Here is a 23,150-nt window from a genome sequence, read left to right as displayed (position 1 = left end):
TAGGTCCCGCCTCCTTTATCCCACACAACCAATCAGAATTCGAGCGGGGCCCGCCCGTCCTTTGGCGCTCAGACAAGAACCAATTGCATACAAAGAGTTAAGTTAAAGCGGCGTCTTTAATTCACTTCCGGTTCCTACCTCTCTTCCCCGTCAAGGTCTTTACCTCCCATAGACCAGCACGCCAATGCCGGGTTTTCCATTTTTGCCGGAAGTTGAGGCAGTGCGCCGCATTGTTTTATTTCTTGGAGGCAAAAGCCGGAGAGCAGCTCCGGAACTCGTCTTGGACGTCATAGGCGCGCGCCGGAAGTTGTTCTCCGTGGTGGTGGCGGTGAGGCGTCCGGCCTCCGGAGGGATTCTACTATGGCGGCTCCCGCTGTTCCTCCGCCGGGAGGGCCCCCCGGGGTGCCCGGGGGGAAACCTGGACCAGGAGGCGCGAAGAGCGGGGAGGAGCGGCTGAAGGAGATGGAGGCCGAGATGGCGCTGTAAGGGCTGCCTGCGGAGGAGACCCCGCTTGCTCCGGGGTCCTCAGCTGAGGGGAAGCGGGCTGGGCTGGGCTAGGCAGCAGAGTGGGTGCAAAGGAAGCGGAGCACTGTTGGGACGTGTGAGCCAAAAGCCCAGTGACGCCTGAAGGACTAGCAAGATCTACTTCGACAGGGGTAGACAAACTGCGGCCCTCCAGATGTCCGAGGACTACAATTCCCATGAGCCCCTGCCAGCATAAGCTCAAAAGCAGGCAGGGGCTCATGGGAATTGCAGTCCATGAACATCTGGAGGGCTGCAGTTTGACTACCCCTGCACTTCGATATGAGTTTTCATGAGTCAAGTTTCATGGAGCCCCAGTGTTGGTCCGCAGTGGAACAACTAGATTTGAGTCCAGCAGCACCAAGACTTATGAGGCATACGCTTTTGAGAATTAAGGCTCCCTTCGTCCAAGATGTATCTGACAAAGAGAGCTGACTCTCGAAAGCTAGCACTCCCCAAATCTTGATTTCCAAGGTGCTGCTGGACTAAAATATGGGAAAAAATAGACAAGTATCATATTCCTCCCCCCATCCCAAAGGCTTAAGAGGGGCTGGTAGGAACAGTTTTGACCAGGGAAGCTGGCTTCTAAGGTGCTGAAGGACTTGAATCTAGTGGTTCATGTGTCAGGTACACTTCTTCTGGCACAATTTCCTCATCATGGGTATATCTGTCTTAAGGAAGCGAGCTCAATTTGTGAAAATTCATATTGAAATAAATGTTGCTAGTCCTTCATTTATTGCCAGGCTCCTGTTTTGTTTTGCTGTAACACTTAACGTGGTTACCCCCATTGTACTCATCACTGGAATGCGTGATATTGCCTTGTTGTTGTTATGTGCGAAGTCGTGTCCGACCCATCGCGACCCCATGGACAATGATCCTCCAGGCCTTCCTGTCCTCTACCATTCCCCGGAGTCCATTTAAGTTTGCACCGACTGCTTCAGTGACTCGATCCAGCCACCACATTCTCTGTCGTCCCCTTCTTCTTTTGCCCTCAATCGCTCCCAGCATTAGGCTCTTCTCCGGGGAGTCCTTCCTTCTCATGAGGTGGCCAAAGTATTTGAGCTTCATCTTCAGGATCTGGCCTTCTAAGGAGCAGTCAGGGTTGATCTCTTCTAGGACTGACCGGTTTGTTCGCCTTGCAGTCCAAGGGATATTGCCTTACAACAAGTTAGATTCTTGGTCTATCAGGGACAGTTTCTGACTGGCCTGTGGATTTTTTAGTGTTGCATACTGAGGTCTTTCATGTCATTTGCTACCTGATCCCCCTAACGGGATTAGAGGAGTCACAAATTGGGATCAAGATTGCAGGGAGAAATATCAACAACCTCAAATATGCAGATGATAACACTCTAATGGCAGAAAGTGAAGAGGAACTAAAGAGCCTGTTGATGCGGGTGAAGGAGGAGAGTGCAAAAGTTGTCTTGAAACTCAACATCAAGAAAACAAAGATCATGGCATCCGGCCCTCTCAATTCCTGGCAAATAGATGGGGAAGAAATGGAGATAGTGACAGATTTTATTTTCCTGGGCTCCAAGATCACTGCAGGTGGGGACTGCAGCAAAGAAATTAAAAGACGCTTGCTCCTGGGGAGGAAAGCTATGGCAAATCTAGACAGCATCCTAAAAAGCAGAGACATCACCCTGCCAACAAAAGTGCGTTTAGTCAAGCTATGGTATTCCCAGTTGCAATGTATGGCTGCGAAAGTTGGACCATAAGGAAGGTCGAGCGTCAAAGAATTGAGGCTTTTGAACTCTGGTGCTGGAGAAGACTCTTGTGAGTCCCTTGGACTGCAAGGCGAACAAACCGGTCAGTGCTAGAGGAGATCAGTGCTAGAGGAGATTTAGAAGGCCAGATCCTGAAGATGAAACTCAAATACTTTGGCCACCTCATGAGAAGGAAGGACTCCCTGGGGAAGAGCCTAATGCTTGGAGCGATTGAGGGCAAAAGAAGAAGGAGACAACAGAGCATGAGGTGGCTGGATGGAGTCACTGAAACAGTAGGTGCAAACTTAAATGGACTCCAGGGAATGGTAGAGGATAGGAAGGCCTGGAGGATCATTGTCCATGGGGTTGCGATGGGTCGGACACGACTATGCACCTAACAACAACAACCCCCTAGCTGAAGAGGATGAGGGCTGAATGCAGAGGCTGCTGCATGCCAAGCAGGTGCTCTCCCACCCAGCATCTCTCCTTGAAAGGTCCTGGCAGCAGTTGATGAGAAAAACCTGTGGCTGAGAACCACCATCTCTCAGAGTAGACATTGCTGATTGATGGATTAAGGCGGTGGTCCCCAACCACTGGGCTGTGGCCTGGTGCCGGGCTGCGAAGGCCCTGGTAGCAGGCTGCAGCTCCCTCTCTCCGCAGGGCTGCGCCGGGCTGCACATTCACGATTGCGCCATGCGCGGTCCCAAACGTGCATGCATGGCGTCACACATGCACATTTGCGGCCACGCATGGGGCAAACGCGCATGCGCGGGAGTGCCGCACATGCGCGTCATGAGCGGCTGTGTGATCGCCCTCCCCGCCGCCACCGGTCTGCAGCCTGAAGAAGGTTGCGGACCACTGGATTAAGGTATCAACATCAGGCAGCTTTGTGTGTGATCTTTCAAGCCACAGGTTCTGAAGATCAAAAGTTAATTTAACTAGGCCATTACCACTTCATCCTATTCTGGTGTGTCATGGAATCCAAGAAGGAGCATCTCCTTACCACCACCAATTTACATCCCACTTCCACCATAAACTCACTAGATGATGCAGGGAAGGTTTTCTCCTCACGGTTCATCTCCCATATGGAGCAGGCAATGCATTTGTGAAACGCAGGTATCTCACCAGCCAGTCTCCTCAACTGCTGCTGATTGCTTAAATATGTGTCAATGCACTAGTTATAAATCACACTGGAAAGTGGATACTTGAACTAGCTTGTCAGTGATGGCTGCCTTCTGAGGTGGCTGAAATGGTGTATTACCAAGCCTTGAAGTGCAATAGTGATGATATGGTGTTCTTTGCAGATTTGAGCAAGAGGTACTGGGCGCTCCAGTTTCTTTACCTCCTGTGACTCCTGTGGTGGAGGCTGTCCCCGTTGCCCTAGCAGTGCCAGCCGTGCCTGCGGTCCCACCGGTCCCCGTCATCCGCCCTATCATCGCCACCAACACTTACCAACAGGTGAGAAGCCTATCTGAAGCATTCACTTTGCAAGCCTGGGCAGCTTAGAAATGTGGTTGGGGAGGAAATTTTGAAGTCTGGCTTTGGCAAGGGGGATAGTCATGGCTCTGGAGGCAGAGAAGGAGACTCTTTGTGAGATTCTTGTGCAGCAGGGACGGCACATTACTCTTGTACCATGGCGAAAGGAGAAACAGGCTTCAGGTTTAATCTGTTAAAGTCGCAGTGCTGTACAGCAGTGGTCCCCAACCTTTTTATCACCGGGGACCGGTCAATGCTTGACAATTTTACTGAGGCCCGGTGAGGGGGTAGTCTTTTGCCGAGGGACATCGCTGCCGCTGCCTGAGCCCCTGCTCCACTTGCGTTCCCGCCAGTGCCTCTGACTTCCTGCTGCCTGCTGGGGGGCGCTGCCAGCAGTAGCTGCGCAGTGCCGTGTCGAGGGGGAGCCCCAGCCATGGCGGCCACTGGAGAGCACCAAAGGTGAGCCAGCAGCAGAATGGCAGGGCAGCCCCTGAGGCAGCAGCCAGGGAGGAGGACAAGGAGGAGCCGCGGCCCGGTACCAACTGATCCACGGACCGGCACCGGTCCCCGAACCGGGGGTTGGGGACCACTGCTGTACAGTATTTCTGCTTGAAAAATAAATGACATTGTGCAGTGCAATCCTTCACTGAGTGAACCTCATAGCAGCTGACACTGTCACTTGGTATCTGTCCCATGGATCTTGTCTTGTTGGATTGGAAGCACATTTGGGCCACAGCAATTGGAAAGCAGACTGGTGAACACGAGCAGAGCTTTTTCAGGGGGTGGCACTTGTTCTTTGACATTTTTTAATTGATCAGTGCCATTAAGACCCCTGGCCAAAACACATTCCTTCAGTGGTGATTTTTAGTAGGTAGATGAGAAAGCAGAATTTATGATGTAACTTTGAAGGGTATGTTAGTGTTTTTACATTAATTTTATTCTCCTGTATTTGTCGCCTGCACTTGGGTAGCCTAGGCTAACCTGATCTTGTCAAGTCTCAGAAGCTAAGCAGGTTTGGTCTTGGTTAGAGAGACTACCAAGGAATTTCAGGGTTGTTATGCAGAAGTAGGCAGGGACAAAGCCACGGACACTCTAAGGCAGGGGTAGTCAACCTGTGGTCCTCCATATGTCCATGGACTATAATTCCCACGAGTCCCTGCCAGCGTTTGCTGGCAGGGGCTCCTGGGAATTGTAGTCTATGGACATCTGGAGGACCACAGGTTGACTACCCCTGCTCTAAGGCAGGGGTGTCAGATATACAGCCTGGGGGCCGGAGCTGGCCCATCCAGGGCTCTCGTCCAACCCACGAGCGACCGACGTGAGAAAGGGAAGGTAGGAGGCTGCTTGGAGGGAGAGGAGTGGGAACACAGGGTGACGTGTATGTGGTTGAAGCTGTCAAGAAATGAATGGAAATGGCAAGGAAGCAGGTATGAAATTCCCTGGAGAAATTTTGTGTTCTTTTGTAGATTCCTCAGTAAATCAGTCGCTTTCACTCCTAGGAATCAAATGCTTTTGCTTATATTTTGAATTTTTACAAATATTATTACTTGGGGTTGCCTGTGATAAAGTTTATATCTCTGGCACCTGATGTTAAATTTCATGGGAGACGTGACCTGGTTTGACAAAGTATTGTTTATGTTAGATCTGGATCTCATAACAAATAAGTTTGACACCTCTGTTCTACGGGGTTCTCCACCAGTCATCTCCCACTTTATCGTACTTTATTCACACAAACATCATTAGCCTAGTCGTGAATGAGCTTGGCTAAATTGAATGGTTGTTAATGTGTACAGTGAATAAATACATATTTCCATCATCTTCCATAGCATGTTACACAGGGGACGAGCTGTGCCTTCCTATTCTTATGCAGAAATGTAAACTCAATCGCTGAGTTTTAGTTTTACGGTCCAGGTTTTGGGCATAGATAGGGGAGCAGACTGATTTGCGTTTGACCGTCCATCCTGCTGAATCAGTGACCCATCTTCACTGGGATTTTTTCTTCTTGTTTTCTAGGTTCAGCAGAGCCTGGAAGCCCGAGCAGCAGCCGCTGCCACTGTGGTGGCTCCTATTGTGGCTCCTCCAGTACCTTTTGTAGGCCCAGGTATGTCTTTGGTGGCCTTCTGCTGCCTAGCTAGGCTAGTTGTTTTGTTTCTTCTCTCATCTGTACCTACCAAAATCACAGGTCTGCTTGAGGGTGGGGCAGGCTAGTATATTCATTTCTTAATGGGAAAGGAGGATCTCTGGAAACATGCACACATATTTTTGTGGACTGATGTGAACGCTGTTGCTGCCGGTACCGCATTTGCAGATTGTACAATTTATCCTGATTTCTGTATCGGAGTAGATTTTGTGCCAGTGTGCTGTTTTTTGTCCTCTGAGATGTCATTGTTTAACCAAATATTCTGCAGTCTTCTGTACTTGCATCATATGCTGGTTCTGTGGTAACAGGGATTGCGGTAACATCTGGAACTCGGAATTTGCCTTTCAGCTGTACCCCCACAGCGGCCCCCGATCCTCCGACCGACTTTTGTGCCCCATGTCCTGCAGAGATCCGGTAAGTTATATTTTGTTTCACTTGTTTCACTGCAGGGAACTCACTGGCAAGGGCAGGTCTCATGCAGCTGGTATCTGCAGCCTCTGAGCCTTGGAGGGAAGTGGAAGGAGGAGGGGGTGGTCAGGGGTGGGGGATAGAAGGCGATTGGCTGGCCGCTGGACAGACAGGCAAGCCAGATGAGGAGTCACTCAGGGGTGGGACCGCCACCCTGAGTGGGTGTTAAGTGGCACTTAAGCCATGAGACCAGTTCCTCCTCCTAGCCCTTACCAGAAATATTAAGTGGAACAGGTATATTATATATATATATTGGACAACATGGCTGCCAAATCCTTATTCCTGGAAAGGTTCTGTCAGTCAGGATTAGACTGGACAGTCTTCTGAAGGATTTCAGCTAGTTTCCTGGATATCCCACCCTTTGTTCCCATTTGTTCTTTTCTCTCTTTCAGGCAAGTGTGAGCACCGTTGCTTAGATACATAAAAGCTATTTTCTTTCGGACTAGAAGGCTTTTTAAAATTTAATTTCTAACCTCTCTTAGCCCAAGGGCAATGCCAAAGTTAGTATTTATGTAAAGGTTTTAAATAGACAAGTTGTCTCAAACACAATCCCATGTCATCTGATGACAGTCCTTTTGGGTGGGTCTGTACTGAAGGCAGTGGAGTGGGGTGGGCTTCACATTGGGCGGCTTTTCTGAAGCTAGGCAGAGTTCACAACAAAGGCCATGTTCATGCGAGCCATTCTTTGATTCTCAGCCAAATCTCATAGCTGCTTTGCAGAAAACCAACCCAGACAGACGCAACTATTCAAATACTTCTTGGTGCCATGATCATCTGATGTTACAGTTGCTAGGCATCACTGCCTCCTGACTTTCTCCACCACTCTTTCCAGGTGGTCCCAGGCCCCTGCCAATGCGGCCTCCTCATCACCAGCCCATGGTGGGGCCCCCCATGCCGGGTCCTCAGGGTCCACCGATGCTGATGGGCCCACCGATGCAGAGAGCTCCAGGTCCACCACTCGGAGGCATAGGGCCCATGAGACCCGGCCCCCCTGTGAGTACCTGTATGGTGAGAGGGCAGGTGAGCACCAGCCAGATTTGCCTTTCCCAGGTTGCTGAGACCAGTCACTCCTCCCCGTGATCCATATTAGATTGGATCAAAACAGGGTTAACTGTGGGCCAGATTCTGCCTATCCAAGAAGGGCTGCAGGCTGGCATGTGTACTAGATTCGCTAAGGGCCAAGTGCAGCAGATGAAGCACAAGTTTCCAACCAACGGCCCTCCTGAGCCACAAATGTGCTTTTTTATTGGAAGGGCAATTCCATCCAGAACTGATTGACTCCGTGGCCCCTGAATCGGCTGCATGGTCCTCATGTTGTGGACTCCCAGCACCTTGTTGGTCGAATGTTTCCTATATTGTTGCCTCAGGGGTTTTGCCTTGCGTGACTTGGCCTCCGTGACAGAAAACCCATCCTTCTGCTTTCTGTAATAAACCTTCCAAAGTGTTTGCTGAAGAAATTCTGCCTGAATAACTTTTGAATTGCATTCAAGAGGAGATAGGCTGGAGATGTGGGTATGGACGTGATATGATGTGAATGACCAATGCCTGGACCAATAACTGCCTTGCTGCTTTCTGTCCACTAGGTAGGCCCAGGGATTCCTGTCGGCCCTCTGGCTCCGCTGGTGCCCGTCCCTAGGCCTGTGGTGGCACCTCCCAAAGTGAACCCCACCGTCATCCAGGCAGCGCCGACTGTGTATTCTGCCCCGCCAGTGAAGAAGCAAGAGGTTAGTGGGTGTGCTGACATCTCAGTCTTTAGATTTCTGAATGCAGTGACCTTGTTCAGCCCTGGGGTGCAGGAGGGTGCACAGCTGAGATTCCTTATGCAAACCTCTGAGGAACACCTCTGACGCATGCCTTCTCCTGGCCATCACAATGACCTTTCCCCCTTCCCCTGCAGGAGGAGCATCGGGAGCCCCCGCCCCCTGTGGTCGAGGAGAAGGAGCCCGTCGGGCTGGAGGAGCCAGTGATTGGTCCCAGCATGCCAGAGGTGGAGCCTGCTCCACTGGTGGACCTGGGCCGGCTCCCTTCGATGCGAGCACACGAGCCACCACCCGCACGAGGGAAGCGTCCCCGAGGACCCGATTCTGGCTTCGTGCCTGTCGAGGTAAGAAGGGAGATGCACCACCCAGGAGATCTAGAGGCCCAGATTGGGATTGAGGCTTGCTTCTTGGTGGGTCTGACAAGGTGGGAAGGTGGAATTGAGGTGTGAGAAGAACTGGAGGCCAAGAGGACTTCACAGGTGTCAGGAATGCAATCCTGGAACATTGTCTGTGGAAGTCACATGCTTAGTTACTGAGCTGGAGGTGTTGGATACAGACTTGACTCTTTGGATTGGGGTGTGAAAGGGTTAATGTCAGGAGGGGTGTGAGAGAGACCAAGCCTACATATATAGGATTAAATCTTGCTGCATTCATGGGATCTACTGCCTAGTAATCTACTGCTCAGGAATGTGGCTTTACTGCTTGGATCATCCTACTTTTCACTGGGCTAGGGCCAGGTTTGCATCCTAACACAGATGAGAAACCGCTGTCTTTAATCTCTGTCAACTGCACAAAGCTGTTGTGGGCATCAGGTGGCAGAAGGTGGGCCCCAAGGATTTCTCTGTCCCTCGTTTTTGTCTTGCCCCTTGGGACAGCATCTTGTTGTTCTCACATGTGGAGCCACCTTACCCCAAGTCAGATCCTTGGTCCATCTGATCTGCCCAGGCTAGCAGCAGTTCACATCATACATCACCCAAGCCTTTTTTTAAACCGGAGATGCCCGAGATTGAACTTGGGCCTGTCAGAATCTCCCCCCTGTTTTCTTCTGCCATGATTAATTGTTGCCTGCCCTGTGATGCTTGCCAGCTACATGCTTCTAGCACCTCAAGGTTATTCTGAGTTCTTTGGTTTGTAGCTTCTAATTTCCCATGGCTTCCCCTTGTTTCCTCCCCATGTAGCCTTTTGGTTTCCCTTTGTAGTAGATATTTGCTGTGTTAAGTTTGCCTTTGAAATGTATTCCCAAGGGGAGGGGGAAATTCTACTGTTATTCATTCATTCATTCATTCATTCATTCATTCATTCATTCATTCATTCATTCATTCATTCATTCATTCATTCATTCATTCATTCATTCCCCGCTGCTCCCCAAAGGCTACAACATCTGTTAAAACCCCAGTAAAACCCCATAAAACAAATAAAAAGATCTCTTACATAAAAACCAACAAGACTAAGATTCACCCATCACTGTACTCCTCTAAGCCCGTGGACTTAGCAGCAACCCTCTTCCCCCTTTTCCCCCAGCCCGTTGTGGAGAACACGCCCGAGGACAAGAAGAAAACCAAGCAGGAGAAGCTGAAGCGTTGCATCCGCACGGCAGCTGGCACCTGCTGGGAGGACCCCAGCCTCCTGGAGTGGGACCCTGGTGAGTGGTGGGGCTTGTTAGCGTCTGGGGGGGACCCAAATAATCACGCCTCTTCTCCTTGAGCCTGCCGTCAATTGACTTGAATGGCAGGTATCCAAAGTAGAGCTTCCAGCCAGGGCTCTTCCACCTTTTATCCTTCAAGAGCCACAGTGCATCAGAATCCAGGGCAGGGGAATCAGCAGAGGGCCAGTGCGAGAGAGCCTGATGGCCAAAGAGCCAAATTAGGGTTCCTTTTACCCATCCCCAATGAATCACAGGGAGAGAAAAACCTTTTAAAATATTTTTACTGCAGAAGAAATATAGACGCAGGGGAGAGTTCCCGAATCTGTGCAAAGATCAATACAGTTACATGGGACTTTATAACTTCCCATTGGGGGCGGGGAAAGATGATGCCCTTTTGGGTCAAACCAATAACCTGGGTCTCCACCCCCTTGCACATCCCACCCTGTTGTGTCCATGCCAGCTCCTCAAAAAGGTCACAAAGGGCAACCTTCATTCCTTCCCCCTCCCAGCCGGCCCCTAATGGTTAATATAAACAATTGCAGCTCCCTCTGGCCTTGAGAACAGGTCAGCCTGACATATCAGCACTGGCAATATTTCAAGACACAGCCAAGTACAAGCTGGGCCTTCTGATTACAAAACAGTTCTGTATGCCAAGTTTCTCTCTACTGATCCAAAAAAGAAAGATCTCTCCTCCTACCCCATCAAGCCTGCTTATGCAACTTGGAATAGATGGACCATTCCACTGGGAGGCAACATGTTTCCCAATCCTCCAGAGCAGGGGTAGTCAACCTGTGGTCCTCCAGATCCTTGTGGACTACAATTCCCATGAGCCCCTGCCAGCAAATGCCATGTGCAGCCAGCCAGCAAATGCTGGCAGGGGCTCATGGGAATTGTAGTCCATGAACATCTGGAGGACCACAGGTTGACTACCCCTGCTCCAGAGAACCGGCTTGGGCTAGCTGTTAAGAGCGGTGGCCTCTAATTTGGGTTGATTCTCCACTCTTCCTCGTGCAGCCAGCTAGGTGACCTTGGGGAATTTACAGTTCTCTCAGAGCTCTCTCAGCCTCACCTCACTCCTAGGGTGTCTGTTGTGGGGAGAGGAAAGGTAGGCAGTTGTCAGCTGCTTTGCGATCTCTTCAGGTAGTGAAAATGTGATATAAACACACACAACGCTCTTAAAGCTTCTACAGCCCTGAGAATGATTGCTGCGCGTCCTTCATTACAAAGCGGCACACACACAGGGTCTCACAATGAGTCATAAATACACACAGTTATTTTAGCATGCTGGCACAAATCTGCGCATGGGTGACTTGGGTTCCCAGTCACTGCTCTCCTCTTTCGTTGCCTTTTCTGTAAAACACCTCTAAGAAGCCGATGGAAATCGTTCCCTGGCTGTACTTCCATGTGTTGGGTTTTCTAGCACCCTGGTAAGCGGCAGAAATGCTGTCTGAAGCTCTGACGATGAGGCTGGGAGTTCGATCCCAGCAGCCGGCTCAAGGTTGACTCAGCCTTCCATCCTTCCGAGGTCGGTAAAATGAGTACCCAGCTTGCTGGGGGGTAAACGGTAATGACTGGGGAAGGCCCTGGCAAACCACCCCGTATTGAGTCTGCCAAGAAAACGCTGGAGGGCGTCACCCCAAGGGTCAGACACAGGGGATACCTTTACCTTTACCTACCTCTCCAGTATGCTTTAATATAAAGATCCCTTTTACACCAAGAAAGGTACTCTGATTCGGTAAAGATCCCCACTGGAGCTTTTAAACCATCCACCTTACAGAAAAAAAAACAAACTCAAACACTATTAAGTAAAACTGAATTCTGAGGTTTACATAAACTGTGGGGGAATTAGGATTCAAAGAGAGAGGAAATGAGATTCTAGCTGCCTGAACAAGCGGCGCAGACAGCACTGAACTGAGTCTCCTTCCACTTGGTGTAGTGTTTGGTGTAGTGGTCAAGAGTGGGGACCTCTAATCTGGACCACTCCATGTACAGCCAGCCAGGTGACTTTGGGCCAGTCCCAGTTCTCTCAGCCCCACGAACCTCACAAGGGCGTCTGTTGTAGGGAGAGGGAGGGAGAGAAGAAGCCGCTTTGAGTCTCCTTTGGGTAGTAATAAGCAGGGTACAAAACCACTTCTTCCTTGAGGGCTTGAAATTCTGCTTAGGCAGGCTTCTGTGCCCTCCATGCTCGTTCAGGGCTGTCTCCGCTTCCTTGCTGGAGGTTTGCTCCCTGGGCAAAGATTCCAAGACCACAAAAAATCCTCTTCCCTTATGTCGAACGATCCTTCCCTTCCTGTCCGCTAGACGATTTCCGGATCTTCTGCGGGGACCTGGGCAACGAGGTGAACGATGACATCTTGGCACGCGCCTTCAGCCGCTACCCGTCCTTCCTGAAGGCCAAAGTCATCCGGGACAAGCGTACTGGCAAGACGAAAGGATACGGCTTCGTCAGCTTCAAGGACCCCAACGATTACGTCCGGGCCATGCGGGAGATGAACGGTGAGAGGGCAGGCCGCAGCATAGGGTCCCCTAAGACGTAAGGGTCATGGTTGCCTGGGAGGGCCAGAGCAGGGAGGCCCAGCATGGAGCCGCAGTTAGGGTGTCAGTCTAAAAACTGGGAGAACTCCATTCAGGTTTCCACTCTGCCACGGAAGCATGGGGTAGTGGTTACGGTGTCAGACTAGGCTCTGGGAGATCTGGGTTCAAATCCCCGCTTGTGCCATGGAAGCTCGCTGGGAGACATTGGGCCACTCACACGGTCTCAGCCAAACTCACCTCACGGGCCTGTTGCGAGGACAGCTGCTTTGGGTCTCCGTCGGAGAGAAAGGTGGCATATTCACGGAATACAAGCAGACTGTTGTGTGTGCATGCGTGTGTGTTCCCTCCCCTCCTCTTATTATGTCTTATTTATTTATTTTTGTATTTATTTATTTAGTATTTATATTCCACCCTCCCCTGAGGCTCAGGGCGGTTTATGTAAAACGTAGAAAACGGTACATGAAACTTAGTTTTTTATAACAACAGCAATAATAGTAACGTTAAAACTATAACAGAGGTAGCAGACTATAACAATGCGAACAGGTCCAGAGCAGAACACATGGGTGGATTTTTTAGGAGGGAGGGGGCAGGGGCCTTGTAGATGTTGCTGGTCGCTCAGTCTCAGCCAAATGCCTGGCGGAAGAGCTCCTTTCTGCAGGCCCTGCAGAACTGTTTAAGCTCCATTAGGGCCCTGATCTCCTCCGGGAGCTCATTCCACCAGGTGGGGGCCAGGACAGAGAAGGCTCTGGCCCTGGTTGAGGCCGGGCGGGCTTCTTTAGGGCTAGGGACCATTAACCGGTTGGTGGTGGCGGAGCATAAAGCTCTTTGAGGAGGTGGTCCCTCATGTACACTGGGCCCTGACCGCGTATGGCGTTAAAGGTAATTACCATAATTTAGCCTGATCCGGAATTAAACTGGGAACCACTGTAGTTGATGGAGAATGGGCCAGATGTGGGACCTCCATGATGTTGCTGTGAGGATCCTTGCTGCTGTGTTTTGGACCAGCTGCAGTTTCCGGATCAAGGCTAAGGGCAGGCTATGTAGTTACAGAAGTCCAGCCTAGAGGTGACCATCGCATGGGTCACTGTGGCTAGGCAGGGTGCTAGTAGCTTGGCAAAGGTGGTAGAAGGTGAGCCCCATTGAAGGCTTCCTTGTTTCATAGCCTTTCAGCCCAACTCCCCTGAAGTCTGCTGCGCCAAACCCAGCCATCGAGACTGCCCGGCAGGAGTCCAGGTCACAGAGGGGCAGGCTCTGCCCTGCTTTATCTAGCTGGCCTGCCTCGCTGTTCCCCCCACTTCCATTTCCCTTGCTTTCTGCATTAGGCAAGTACGTCGGCAGCCGGCCCATCAAGCTACGCAAAAGCATGTGGAAGGACCGCAACATCGACATAGTGCGCAAGAAACAGAAGGAGAAGAAGAAGCTGGGGCTGAGGTAGCCGGATGGTGATGGCAGCGCACGGGCCATTCACCCTCAGATACGTAAAAACAAGGAACCGTCAGGGCATCTCGGAGCTGTTGAGCCCTGCCCTCTGGTGGGCAAGATGCTGATTGCAGGCGGGCTTTGTGGTTAGAGATTTCAAGTTCCCCACGGCTCCTCTGCTGACCAGCCAGCCAGCAAAGCGCATGCTTAAGATACATGCGCGTCTAAACCTCCTTATGGCTCCTAGAGACTTAAAGCATTTGAGTGGGTTCAGTTCTAATGAGATCACAGTCCTCCACTCCTGCCTGGGGGAAAACATTGGAGTATAACAGCAGTTTTCATGATGGGGGGCAGGGGAGGAGTGTCTTAATCAAATAAACGTCTCTCTTTGGTTTTCTTTCTACTTCCGCTTCGGTTGTTTTCTCCAGGGCTTTGTCATATTGTTTTCCTCGCTTCCTGGCCTTTTTAATCTTTATTATAAAACAAACAGCGGGAGGAAGTATAACATACAAAGGTAAATAGCATACAGAACCATCCTTTCCCCCTTTTTGATCATGGATTTTCGTTATCATTATAGGGCAAAGATAATATGAATTCACTGTATTGCCGGATCCATTCTGTGTATCGCCCCTGACCATAGTAGGTCTGAGCCAAGGCTCTTTCTGCTTTTCTGGCATGCTGTTAATTTCACAAGAGTGTAGCTGTCTTGTTTTTTTCCATGGGCCCATAAGTGACCTGTAGCTGCGCTGCTCGTGTGGGAACGAACCTCTGGCGTCTTTGGTGCAGGCGCCAGGGCGTTTGTGGCTTCTGAGCCTCAGGGGCAGTGAATGGAGGCTCTCCCCTCCCCCCTGTGCACACCCGGGCAATGCACTGCCCTAGAGCAGGAGCCGAGCAGAGCCCCCCCTACCGCCCCCAGTACTCTTTTTCCCAGTCGCGAGCAGCCTTTTCCCTTTCTCTATAGGCATCGCTGAAGCGCCTGCCTTTGGCTGCCCTCACCAGGCAGAGGTGCTCATTCACAAACAGTGGGAAGAGAATGAAACGAGGGCGAAGGGAAAGGCCAGCACGATCTAGCGCTGCTGCCCGGCCCTCCTGCTCCGTAGCCCTCGTTGCTCCAAGTATCTCCGCTGGGCTCGCTCCAGGCAGGGGATCTGCATTGTTCTGTGGCTGGACAAACAGGAAAGGCAGCCTGGGCGGGAGGCCCCTCTCCAGTAGGAAGCAGATGGGAGAAGCAGAGGAAGGTGGGAGCTTCGACCCCTGCAGGGGAGGAGGCAGGCGGGTCAGAGACCAGCTGTTGTGACGGATGAGGCTCCTTGGCTGAGTAAATAAGAAAGGAGCCGGGGTGAAAGACGGCCAGTGATTTTGACCAGCTTGCCCTTATTTTGCCTTTTCCCTCTGCTGGAATCTGCACCTCCAGGGCCTGTCCCTTGTTCCTTTCCTGCAAAGGAAGGCTACTGCAGAAAGACACGTGTGCAAGGCGGCGTATGCAGAGGGACGTGTTGACACCAGCTGGGGGACAGTTGCATTGGGACCCGGGAGAGCCAAGTTCAAACCCCATGCAGCACTGGGATTAACTGCGTTTGATCTCGGCCCCCCAGGTATGGTGGTGGGGACTGCAGATGTCGAATTACTGCTTATCTCCAGACTACGGAGATAACGGCTGTTTTGGAAGGGGGACCACGCCTGTATATCTCACAGAGGTCCCTCTCCTCTCCAAACCCCACCCTGCCTCAGGGCCAACTCCAAATCTCCAGCCATTTCCCAACTTGGCCTTGTTAACCCTACTCCCAGGCTAGCTAAGAGGGCAAATGGAGCCAACCCCCCCCCCCCCTTGCGCCTCTCGGTTCTAGAACAATGGAATGCAGACATCCACGGATTTCCTCTATCGATCCCCAGCGTCTGTTTAGATCAACTGTGTCGGGACAAGCTACTGATGCAGTAGAAAAGTGCAGGAGTCCCAGAGCACCTTTAGAAAGACTTAACAACTTGTGGCAGGGGAGGAGCTTCCGCGTGTGAGCGGTGACTCCTGAAAGCTGCCGCAAATTGAAGGTGTCCCTGGCCTCTTCCTCTTTTCTACGGCTGCAGACTGACACGGCTCCTTCTCTCGATCTACCCTGCTTGCAAATCAGCCTTTGCTTTACTGTGTCGCGATGCATGCAGGACGCCGTAAGCCGAGGCTCTCTCTACTCCTTTGTGTTTCTGCCTCTGTCAAATTCTGCATTAAAAAAAAGAAGAAAAGAAATCACAACGGGAGGCGAAGTTACAAATAAAACGTTTAATGCAGAAAGAAGAAATGGAGCGTCATGCCTTTTTGTTCAAGGTGTGCCTTCTTAAGTTTGCTTTTTCAAAACGATTTGGGATGAAGTTGGGGGGCCGGCCTCTTTGGGTGGGATTTCCTAGGCAAGAAGCCCATCCCTGCCTGCCTGGAAGATCCGGGCACAGAGCAAACCTTTCCGGGCTTCAGCAAAGTGGTCAGACGGTTGACCGTCCAAACCATACCTGGGTCCTCATGATTGAAGCATATTGGTGCCTATCAGCCTACACTGCAAGAGGGCAGCTTCTACTTGCCCCGGAAGCAAAATGAGGAACTCTGCCTGGTGACTAAACCCAGTCTCCGGACGTTCTGCTCCGCTGAACAGCCTTGCTGAACAGTGCAATCCCAAATACAGTTGCCTACATCCATTAAAATCAGCAGGCTTAGAAAAGGGTAACTGCTGTGGGGTAGTACTGCAAGCCGGCTTCCTGGAAGCAGACTGGCCCGGCTTTCGAGCCACACAGAACACTTGAGCGCAGCCCAAATGTCCGGTGTAACCTCAGAACGTTTGCGTGTTTCTGTAGCAGCGATTGGGGCTTGATATATTGTTGCACCCATTCAGCTGAAGGCAAAATGAGCAGGTCCCTTCTCTTCCTCTCGATGCTCTCTTGCGATTTCTAAATTAACTTCCTTATCCAGAAAGCAACTCCCATGGGACATCTCTCCCGCACACCCCCTTTTAGGTCCCAGCGTTCTGTTTGGTTTTTAACATTCAACGGGATGTAGAGCTTTGAAGAATCTGAAAGCTTGCGTGCTGTTTTCTGTGACTGGTTGGCCTTTGTAAAAGTAGCCCTTTAGATCGTTTGTGTGCGGACATCACTGCCTGTAAACCCCTAACAGCCTGCTTAGAGATCTGTATCACAGATGAAATTTAAATAGTCATACCTCCTCCCCCTCCACCCCTTCCACCCCCCTCAGGAAATTGTTTGGACACTGGTTCTGCAGATGGCGTGGCTGCCGCTCTCCCACGAAGAATTCATGGCCCCTCAAAAAACTTGGAATTCTCATGCAACCAAAAACCCATCGGAGTTGATGCTGCACCCAATTACCGGTATCTCCTGTTTCGAAGCAAGCTGGCAGATGCCTCCAAAAATACCCAGCACTGGGTACCTCTCGGTACAACGCAGGCTGAAAGGCAATAGGTAGGGTGTCCAAACTGTGGCTCTCCAGAGGTCTGTGGACTACAATTCCCATGATCACCTGCTGGCAGGGGCTCATGGGAAGTGTAGTCCACAGACCTCTGGAGAACCACAGTTTGGACATCCTTGCAATAAAGGCTCACGTCTCTGAACGTGCTGCTGGGCTCCTCCCAGAGCCAGTTGTACTTTGAGGATAAGTACTGGCAGGATAACAGTTACGTCCATCCCTCCCACACTGCTTTTCCCGATTTTGCCCTTTACTTTCCTCCTGTTAAAGAAGCCAATTCCTGTTAGAATAGAACATGCTCCAGTTTTTCTTCCTTGCTGTGCGTGGCCTGTCTTCCTTTAAAAATACATCTTTAAAGCTACATATATACATTTCTAGGCGTATATTTTCATCATTCACTATACACAAAAAATATTCAAGATTTTCTATTTTAAATTGCGAAACAGGGAGGGTGATTGGAATGGAAGAGAGGTTGGTGACCTTACGGGCGCTGGCAAATACGTCCCCTCCCTAGCCAGCTTTGCCCTAGATCAGGGGTAATCAACCTGTGGTCCTCCAGATGTCCATGGACTACAATTCCCATGAGCGTTTGCTGGCAGGGGTTCATGGGAATTGTAGTCCATGGATATCTGGAGGACCACAGGTTGACTACCCCTGCCCTAGATACCTAAAAAAACCTTACTGAGCCATTTTCATGCCCCAAAGAGGGGGAGATGGGTTAAGTTTTCCAAGCAGCAAATGTGATTTTGACCCATCCCTGTTACATGACAACTGTTAGGTCTGTCTCCAGCTCAAGTGTTGTTACGGATCAGGTACAGCTTCATATTACAGGAGGCACAGAGGTGTGCTTGTCCTCTGTTTCTTTTCCTGCTCTGAATCGAGAAGACCTAGTTCCCTCATGCAGCAGAACACGGGGGCAGAGAACCAGGGCGCAGCCTCGAAAGAGCAGAAGGGGGGGGGGGACTATAGAACAGCAAGGGTCCCCCCCACCTACCCAATGGGAGACTGCACCTGGATAGTTTTGGGTCCCGGTCAGCAGGAAGAAAATAACTTCCATTCAGTTGGCCTCAAAGTTAAGTTTGATTCAAATGACAGCCATTTTGCGGCTGGGTCCACCACTCCGTGCTTGAATCTCTAAGGCGGGGGTAGTCAACCTGTGGTCCTCCAGATGTTCATGGACTACAATTCCCATGAGCCCCTGCCAGCAACTGCTGGCAGGGGCTCATGGGAATTGTAGTCCATGAACATCTGGAGGACCATAGCTTGACGACCCCTGCTCTAAGGGACTTGCAGGCTCCAAAAGGTTTGGGGGCTCTCTTTTATCCAATCATTAGGCTGGGCTTAAGCGGGCTCCAGAGGGAATCTGTGCCTGAGGGCTCTAGGCACCCCTCCACACACACACACACCCCATCTTCATTTCTTTCTGTGGAGCATTAGTCCTGGCTCTGTGGTGTGACGGAAGAAGAGGTGTCTGGGGGGAGCTTTCACCTCTGTCCGCCCCTCCACCCGTGGGCAGGCTCCTTCCTGTGGATCAGAAGGTCTCCTAGTCCCGAGGGCCTGGCTGGTGTTTCGGTAACAAGATCTTCCAGTTGTTCGAGTCCCTGGTGGCTTCACAGCCCTCGAGGCGACCGGGGACTAATAGAAAGAGCTCAGGTGATTGGCCGCCTGCCTGGGCACCGGCGGGTTCTGGTAGAGGTTCCCACCGCCGGAATTCCAGTACGGGGACGGCGCCCCGAAAAAGCCAGCGGAGGAGGCGGGCATCTGCCCAGCGTGGCCGAGGTTGAAGCTCACTTTCTGCTGGTGATAGGCGGGCAGGTAAGGCATGTCCGTGGGGTGGTACTTGTACATGGGGGGCTCCCCCGGCTGCCCCTGCTGGGCCTGGTTGATGCCCTGGAAGTCGAACTTGTAGGCATACCGCTTGCCGTGCACCTTGGTCATGATGCTCTTGTCGTAGTAGTAGCGCAGCGCCCGGCTCAGCTTGTCGTAGTTCATGTTGGGCTTGCTTTTGCGCTCCCCCCACCGCCGCGCCACCTCGTCGGGGTCCGTCATCTTGAACTCGCCGTTCGTGCCCTCCCAGGTGATGCAGCTGGCGTTGTTGCTGTCCGACAGCAGCTCCAGGAGGAATTGCCACAGCTGGATCTGGCCGCTGCCTGCCGAGAGAGACGTGGGCCCGATTAGCAACTGGGAAGAGGGCCAGGCGGGGCGGGGAAGTGGGACCGGGCCCCAAACAAGCTGAGCCAGCCCTGGGGGAGCCACTCGGCTCAGACCCTGCTGCCCCTGCTGACTTCGGCAAAGGTTTGCTTGTTGACACTCGCTGGGGGCTCACAAGGAGGCAGCCCATGAGCCAGGATCGGCCTATCACGGTTCTTGAAGGCCCTGGGGAAGCCCGTCCGCTGCAGCTGACTTATGAGGGTGTAACATAATTAAGCTCCTGGCTGGCAAAGTGAGATTTGACTCGCTTTGATTCACTGGGGGAAAAAAAAAGTTGGCCTTTCAAGTAGTGCTGCTCTCAATTTTTGGGTCCTGTTGGCTCTGCCAACACCCTTCTAACCCCCCCCACCCGCAGCCTTTATCAGAAAGGTAACAGGCGAACGTTCAACAGGTGAAGATCCCCGCTCAATGTGCCTTCATGCCAGGAAAAGGTATATCTTCCCCCAGCCTGTCTCTCCTGCCCACAACCCCCCCGGAGGAAAGAGATTTGGACCCACCTGGGTTGGCCAAGCGGCTGCTAGTGGGTCCCAGGACCTGGTATGGATCTGGCAAGAAGGAGAAGTGAATCAGAGAGAAGGGGGGGGAGAGTCAGAGGCACTCAAGTGATCCTTCCCCACTGATATCTGTCTCCCATCAGCCCAGGATGCCTGGCTGCTTATCCCAGTGCCTTTCTGGCCCTGTTCTCACGAAGGTGGTCAGTCTAGGTCCCTGCTGTACCGCTGGAGCCAGCAACTGGTAAAGTGAGCGACTCACCGTGCCTGGACATTGGGTGGTACCACATCACTCTAAGGGTGTACATAGCCAGCTTGTTGTCGTGGTTAAGAGCGGCGGCCTCCAATGCAGAGAGCCCGGTTTGATTCCCTGCTCCTCCACATGCTGGGTGACCTTGGGCTAGTCACAGTCCTGTTAGAGCTGTTCTCACAGGGCACTTCTCTCAGAGCTCTCTCAGCCCCACCCCCCCTCACAAGGTTTGTTTTGTGGGGAGAGGAAGGCAAGGTGATTGTAAGCCACTTTGAGACTCCTTTGAGCAAGCAGAGTATAAAAACCCAACTCTTCTTCTACCTTTGTTGTCGGGAGAGGAAAGCCAGGGGATTGTAAGCTGCTTTGAGACTCCTTCGGATAATAAAAAGCAGGGTACAAAGAGAGATGCCCCTCTTTGACTTAACCAGGGAGCTGACCTCTGCTCATTCTTTGTCCTCTCCCTGCCTTCACATGGCCTTCCACCGAGACACATATTTCTGCAGGACACTCCTGTAGGTACAGCCTCCCTCACACTCCCACACCCCTGATGCCGGACAAGCTGGCCATTTCTGAGAGGGAAATTCCTTGTTAGATCAGGCGTCTTTCTCTCCCTTCGACCGCAGCCGGAATCTACTTGAATGAATGTAAGTTTACCCTTTTTGCAAGATATTCTTGGGGGATTTATTCCCTGAACTCAGTATCATCACAATTCTATAACAGGGCAAGGTCTGCTATATGAACCAACTACCCCTCAAATAATCATATCATTGGGGACTCCTCTGTACAGCAAAGCCCTGAGCACAGAAAGCCAGCATGTCAGGGGAAAAGCTGCTAGTTTTCTATCTGGAGGGCTTTTCTTTTGGACATTGAGGAATATGCTTGATAACATGATTTCCCGCCTACGGTCTCATGTGGTATAGCCCTATTGTGGTGGTTTCAGCTCAGCAAGGCCTCTGACCCATTTGAGATTGGCCTCGGAGCAGAGTTCCAAAGTAAGTGTTGCCAACTTCCTTTCTAAGCAGGGCTCCTGTGCTTTTAACAGCCAAAAGCCCAGCAAAGGATCCTTCTCCCATCCCTGCCGTCATGCAAAAGAAGATTCGGCAGCAGGATTTCTGATAGTCACAGGGCTGGTAAGAGCAGAGGAACCCGGCTGTTAAGAAAATGAAAGAAAAGGCAAGCTGGTTACTCTGAAGTTCAGCTGTGGATTCATTTGGTGGTTCTGTTTCTCAGCGAGAAACGTCAAGACACACCAATCAAGGCTATTGGGGGGCAGAAATATGAGTGGCAGCTCAAACGGCCTGCCTTCCCTTTAAATGGATCAGCCACGTGGTGATCCACGAATGCGAGTACATCGGGAAGGACTGTGAAGGGATCGGAAAGAATGGCCCGTTGCCACCTGGGCCCAGACTCCTGCCCTCTGTGCTGCCATGGAAGAGGGGATTTCAGCCTGTGCAGCTTTGCTCATTCCTACAAGGGAGACCTGGAAGTTTGCCAACAGGCCAGGGCCCATTCCGCACACATAGGATAATGCACTTTCAATGTGCTTTGGCAGCTGGATTTTCCTGTGCAGAGCAGGAAAATCTACTACTAAAGTGCATTGAAAGTGCATTATCTATTGTTTACATAATAGGCCGAGGAGGCAGGGAATGTCCCGTACCTTTAATAGAGCTTTCCTGTGCAGAAATGGGCAGCCAAAGCTTTTCAGGGCATGGACCGAAAGAGCACTGAGAACTGCTCCCGATCAAATCAGTATTGTAAGGAACAGCCAGAGTACAGTTGCCAACCTCCAGGTGGGGCCTGGAAAGCTCCCGGGGTTACAACTGACCTACCTGACAGAGACCTGTTCCCCTGGTGGAAATGGCCACTTTGGAGGGTAAACTCGATGGCATTCTGCCCCACGAAATGTTGGCATAAGTAAAGATCTGTAGTGTGTGTGATTCAACAGCATATATGAAAGCTGTCCTACAGGTGGCATCAGATGAGTCCTGATTGCCTCAACGGGGACTTCCTGCCGTTTACCTTTAGATTAACAGTTAGTTAGTTAGACTGCTAGGACTCTCTCTCTCTCTCTCCTCTGTTCTCTTTACAAAGTTAGATCCAAGTGGGGGTAGCCGTGTTGGTCTGAAGTAGCACAACAAAAATAGAGTCCAGTAGTGCCTTTAAGACCAACAAAGATTTATTCAGGGCGTGAGTTTTCGAGAGCATGCACTCTGGCTTAAACCAAGTAACCCCCAGGGCCGTTTCTTTTTCTCCCTGGCTTCTGCCCTTTCCCACTCCAGGCTCCCTGCCAAGGGTCCAGAGTGTTGGGGGGCCCCTGTGGTGGGGAGCCTGAAAGTGGGAAAGGGCAGAAGCCAGGAAGTCTGACGAAAAGTGCTGGCCCTTGAAAGCTCACGCCTTGAATAAGTCTTTGTTGGTCTTAAAAGGTGCTACTGGACTCTATTTTTGTTGTCTTTACAAAGTTGCCTCTCTTCACAATAAAGCTATTTATTCTTTCAGCAGCTGGTGCTCCGCCCCTTTCTCTATTTAAACTCTGCCAACAATAAGGTCCCTCCCCTTCCAAACCCTGCCCACCGTAGGGGCCACTCCCCCAATCTCCAGGTGTTTTCCATGCAGCAATTGGCAACTCCAAGCCAGTTGAAAAACTAGTAACTCTCGTGAAACTTTCACTTGGCTGCATGCGATTGCTTGATGGATGCTCCAGCTCCTTCCCTGCACCTCCCGATATGCCAGCTCAACCACTCCATCCACGCGTGGCTTTCATCCCAGGGACCTGCCTCACCCAGCCCCCCATGCTGCTAAGAGGCTCCGTTGCCAACATGCTTGTATGCCTAAAGAAAACCCCTGGTCTGCTCAGTTGTTTTAATCAGCAGCTCGATCTGCTGAGAACTCTTTGCAGGGGCAGAGATAAGGGTTTCCTTACCCACCCACCCTGGTTTGCTCATGTTTGTAGATCATACCAATATTCAAGGCCCAGGAGGAGGACTGGTTACAGTTAACACACACCCCTTCAGATTACAATAAATGGTGGGAAAAACCCACTGGTTACAAGAAAGAAAGAAAGAAAGAAAGAAAG

At 51.3% G+C, this 23,150-nt stretch overlaps 3 protein-coding genes across 6 annotated transcripts in view; 2 read left to right on the top strand and 1 right to left on the bottom strand.

Annotated features, from left to right (window-relative positions):
* The first annotated feature begins 257 nt into the window (after positions 1–257).
* Positions 258–14,071, top strand: RBM42 (RNA binding motif protein 42). Of its 2 annotated transcripts, none has more exons than XM_077336953.1 (10): positions 258–482; positions 3,530–3,683; positions 5,715–5,802; positions 6,190–6,255; positions 7,142–7,302; positions 7,893–8,033; positions 8,207–8,413; positions 9,591–9,711; positions 12,016–12,210; positions 13,572–14,071. In XM_077336953.1, the coding sequence occupies exons 1-10, from the start codon at positions 361–363 to the stop codon at positions 13,682–13,684; spliced, it is 1,368 nt and encodes a 455-aa protein (XP_077193068.1). In that variant the 5' UTR covers positions 258–360; the 3' UTR covers positions 13,685–14,071. The 2 variants fall into 2 exon arrangements, with proteins under 2 accessions (XP_077193068.1, XP_077193067.1); XM_077336952.1 differs by having other exon boundaries at positions 261–482; positions 7,142–7,329.
* Positions 13,689–23,150, top strand: part of LOC143838860 (uncharacterized) — a 65,633-nt gene continuing 56,171 nt past the window's right edge. Inside the window, exons 1-2 of the mRNA XM_077340771.1 lie at positions 13,689–13,780; positions 18,742–18,940. Coding sequence (XP_077196886.1) covers positions 13,689–13,780; positions 18,742–18,940 — 291 coding nt within the window. The remainder of the gene's footprint in view (positions 13,781–18,741; positions 18,941–23,150) is intronic.
* The window catches only part of LOC143837309 (retroviral integration site protein Fli-1 homolog), a 43,007-nt gene continuing 35,782 nt past the window's right edge, over positions 15,926–23,150 (bottom strand). For 2 of the 3 annotated variants that reach the window (XM_077336954.1, XM_077336955.1), the window contains exons 8-10: positions 19,834–19,881; positions 17,778–19,275; positions 15,926–17,670 (exon numbers count right to left, since the gene is read on the bottom strand). In XM_077336954.1, the coding sequence (XP_077193069.1) occupies positions 18,761–19,275; positions 19,834–19,881 (563 nt within the window). In that variant the 3' untranslated portion in view covers positions 15,926–17,670; positions 17,778–18,760. The remainder of the gene's footprint in view (positions 17,671–17,777; positions 19,276–19,833; positions 19,882–23,150) is intronic. The other variant, XM_077336956.1, reaches the window with a different exon arrangement.

The sequence above is a fragment of the Paroedura picta genome, chromosome 5 (assembly GCF_049243985.1).
Source record: "Paroedura picta isolate Pp20150507F chromosome 5, Ppicta_v3.0, whole genome shotgun sequence".
In the NCBI taxonomy this organism is placed as follows: domain Eukaryota; kingdom Metazoa; phylum Chordata; class Lepidosauria; order Squamata; family Gekkonidae; genus Paroedura; species Paroedura picta.
The sequence above is the reverse complement of the archived record's forward strand: the minus strand, read 5'-3'. Positions and strand labels throughout refer to the sequence as shown.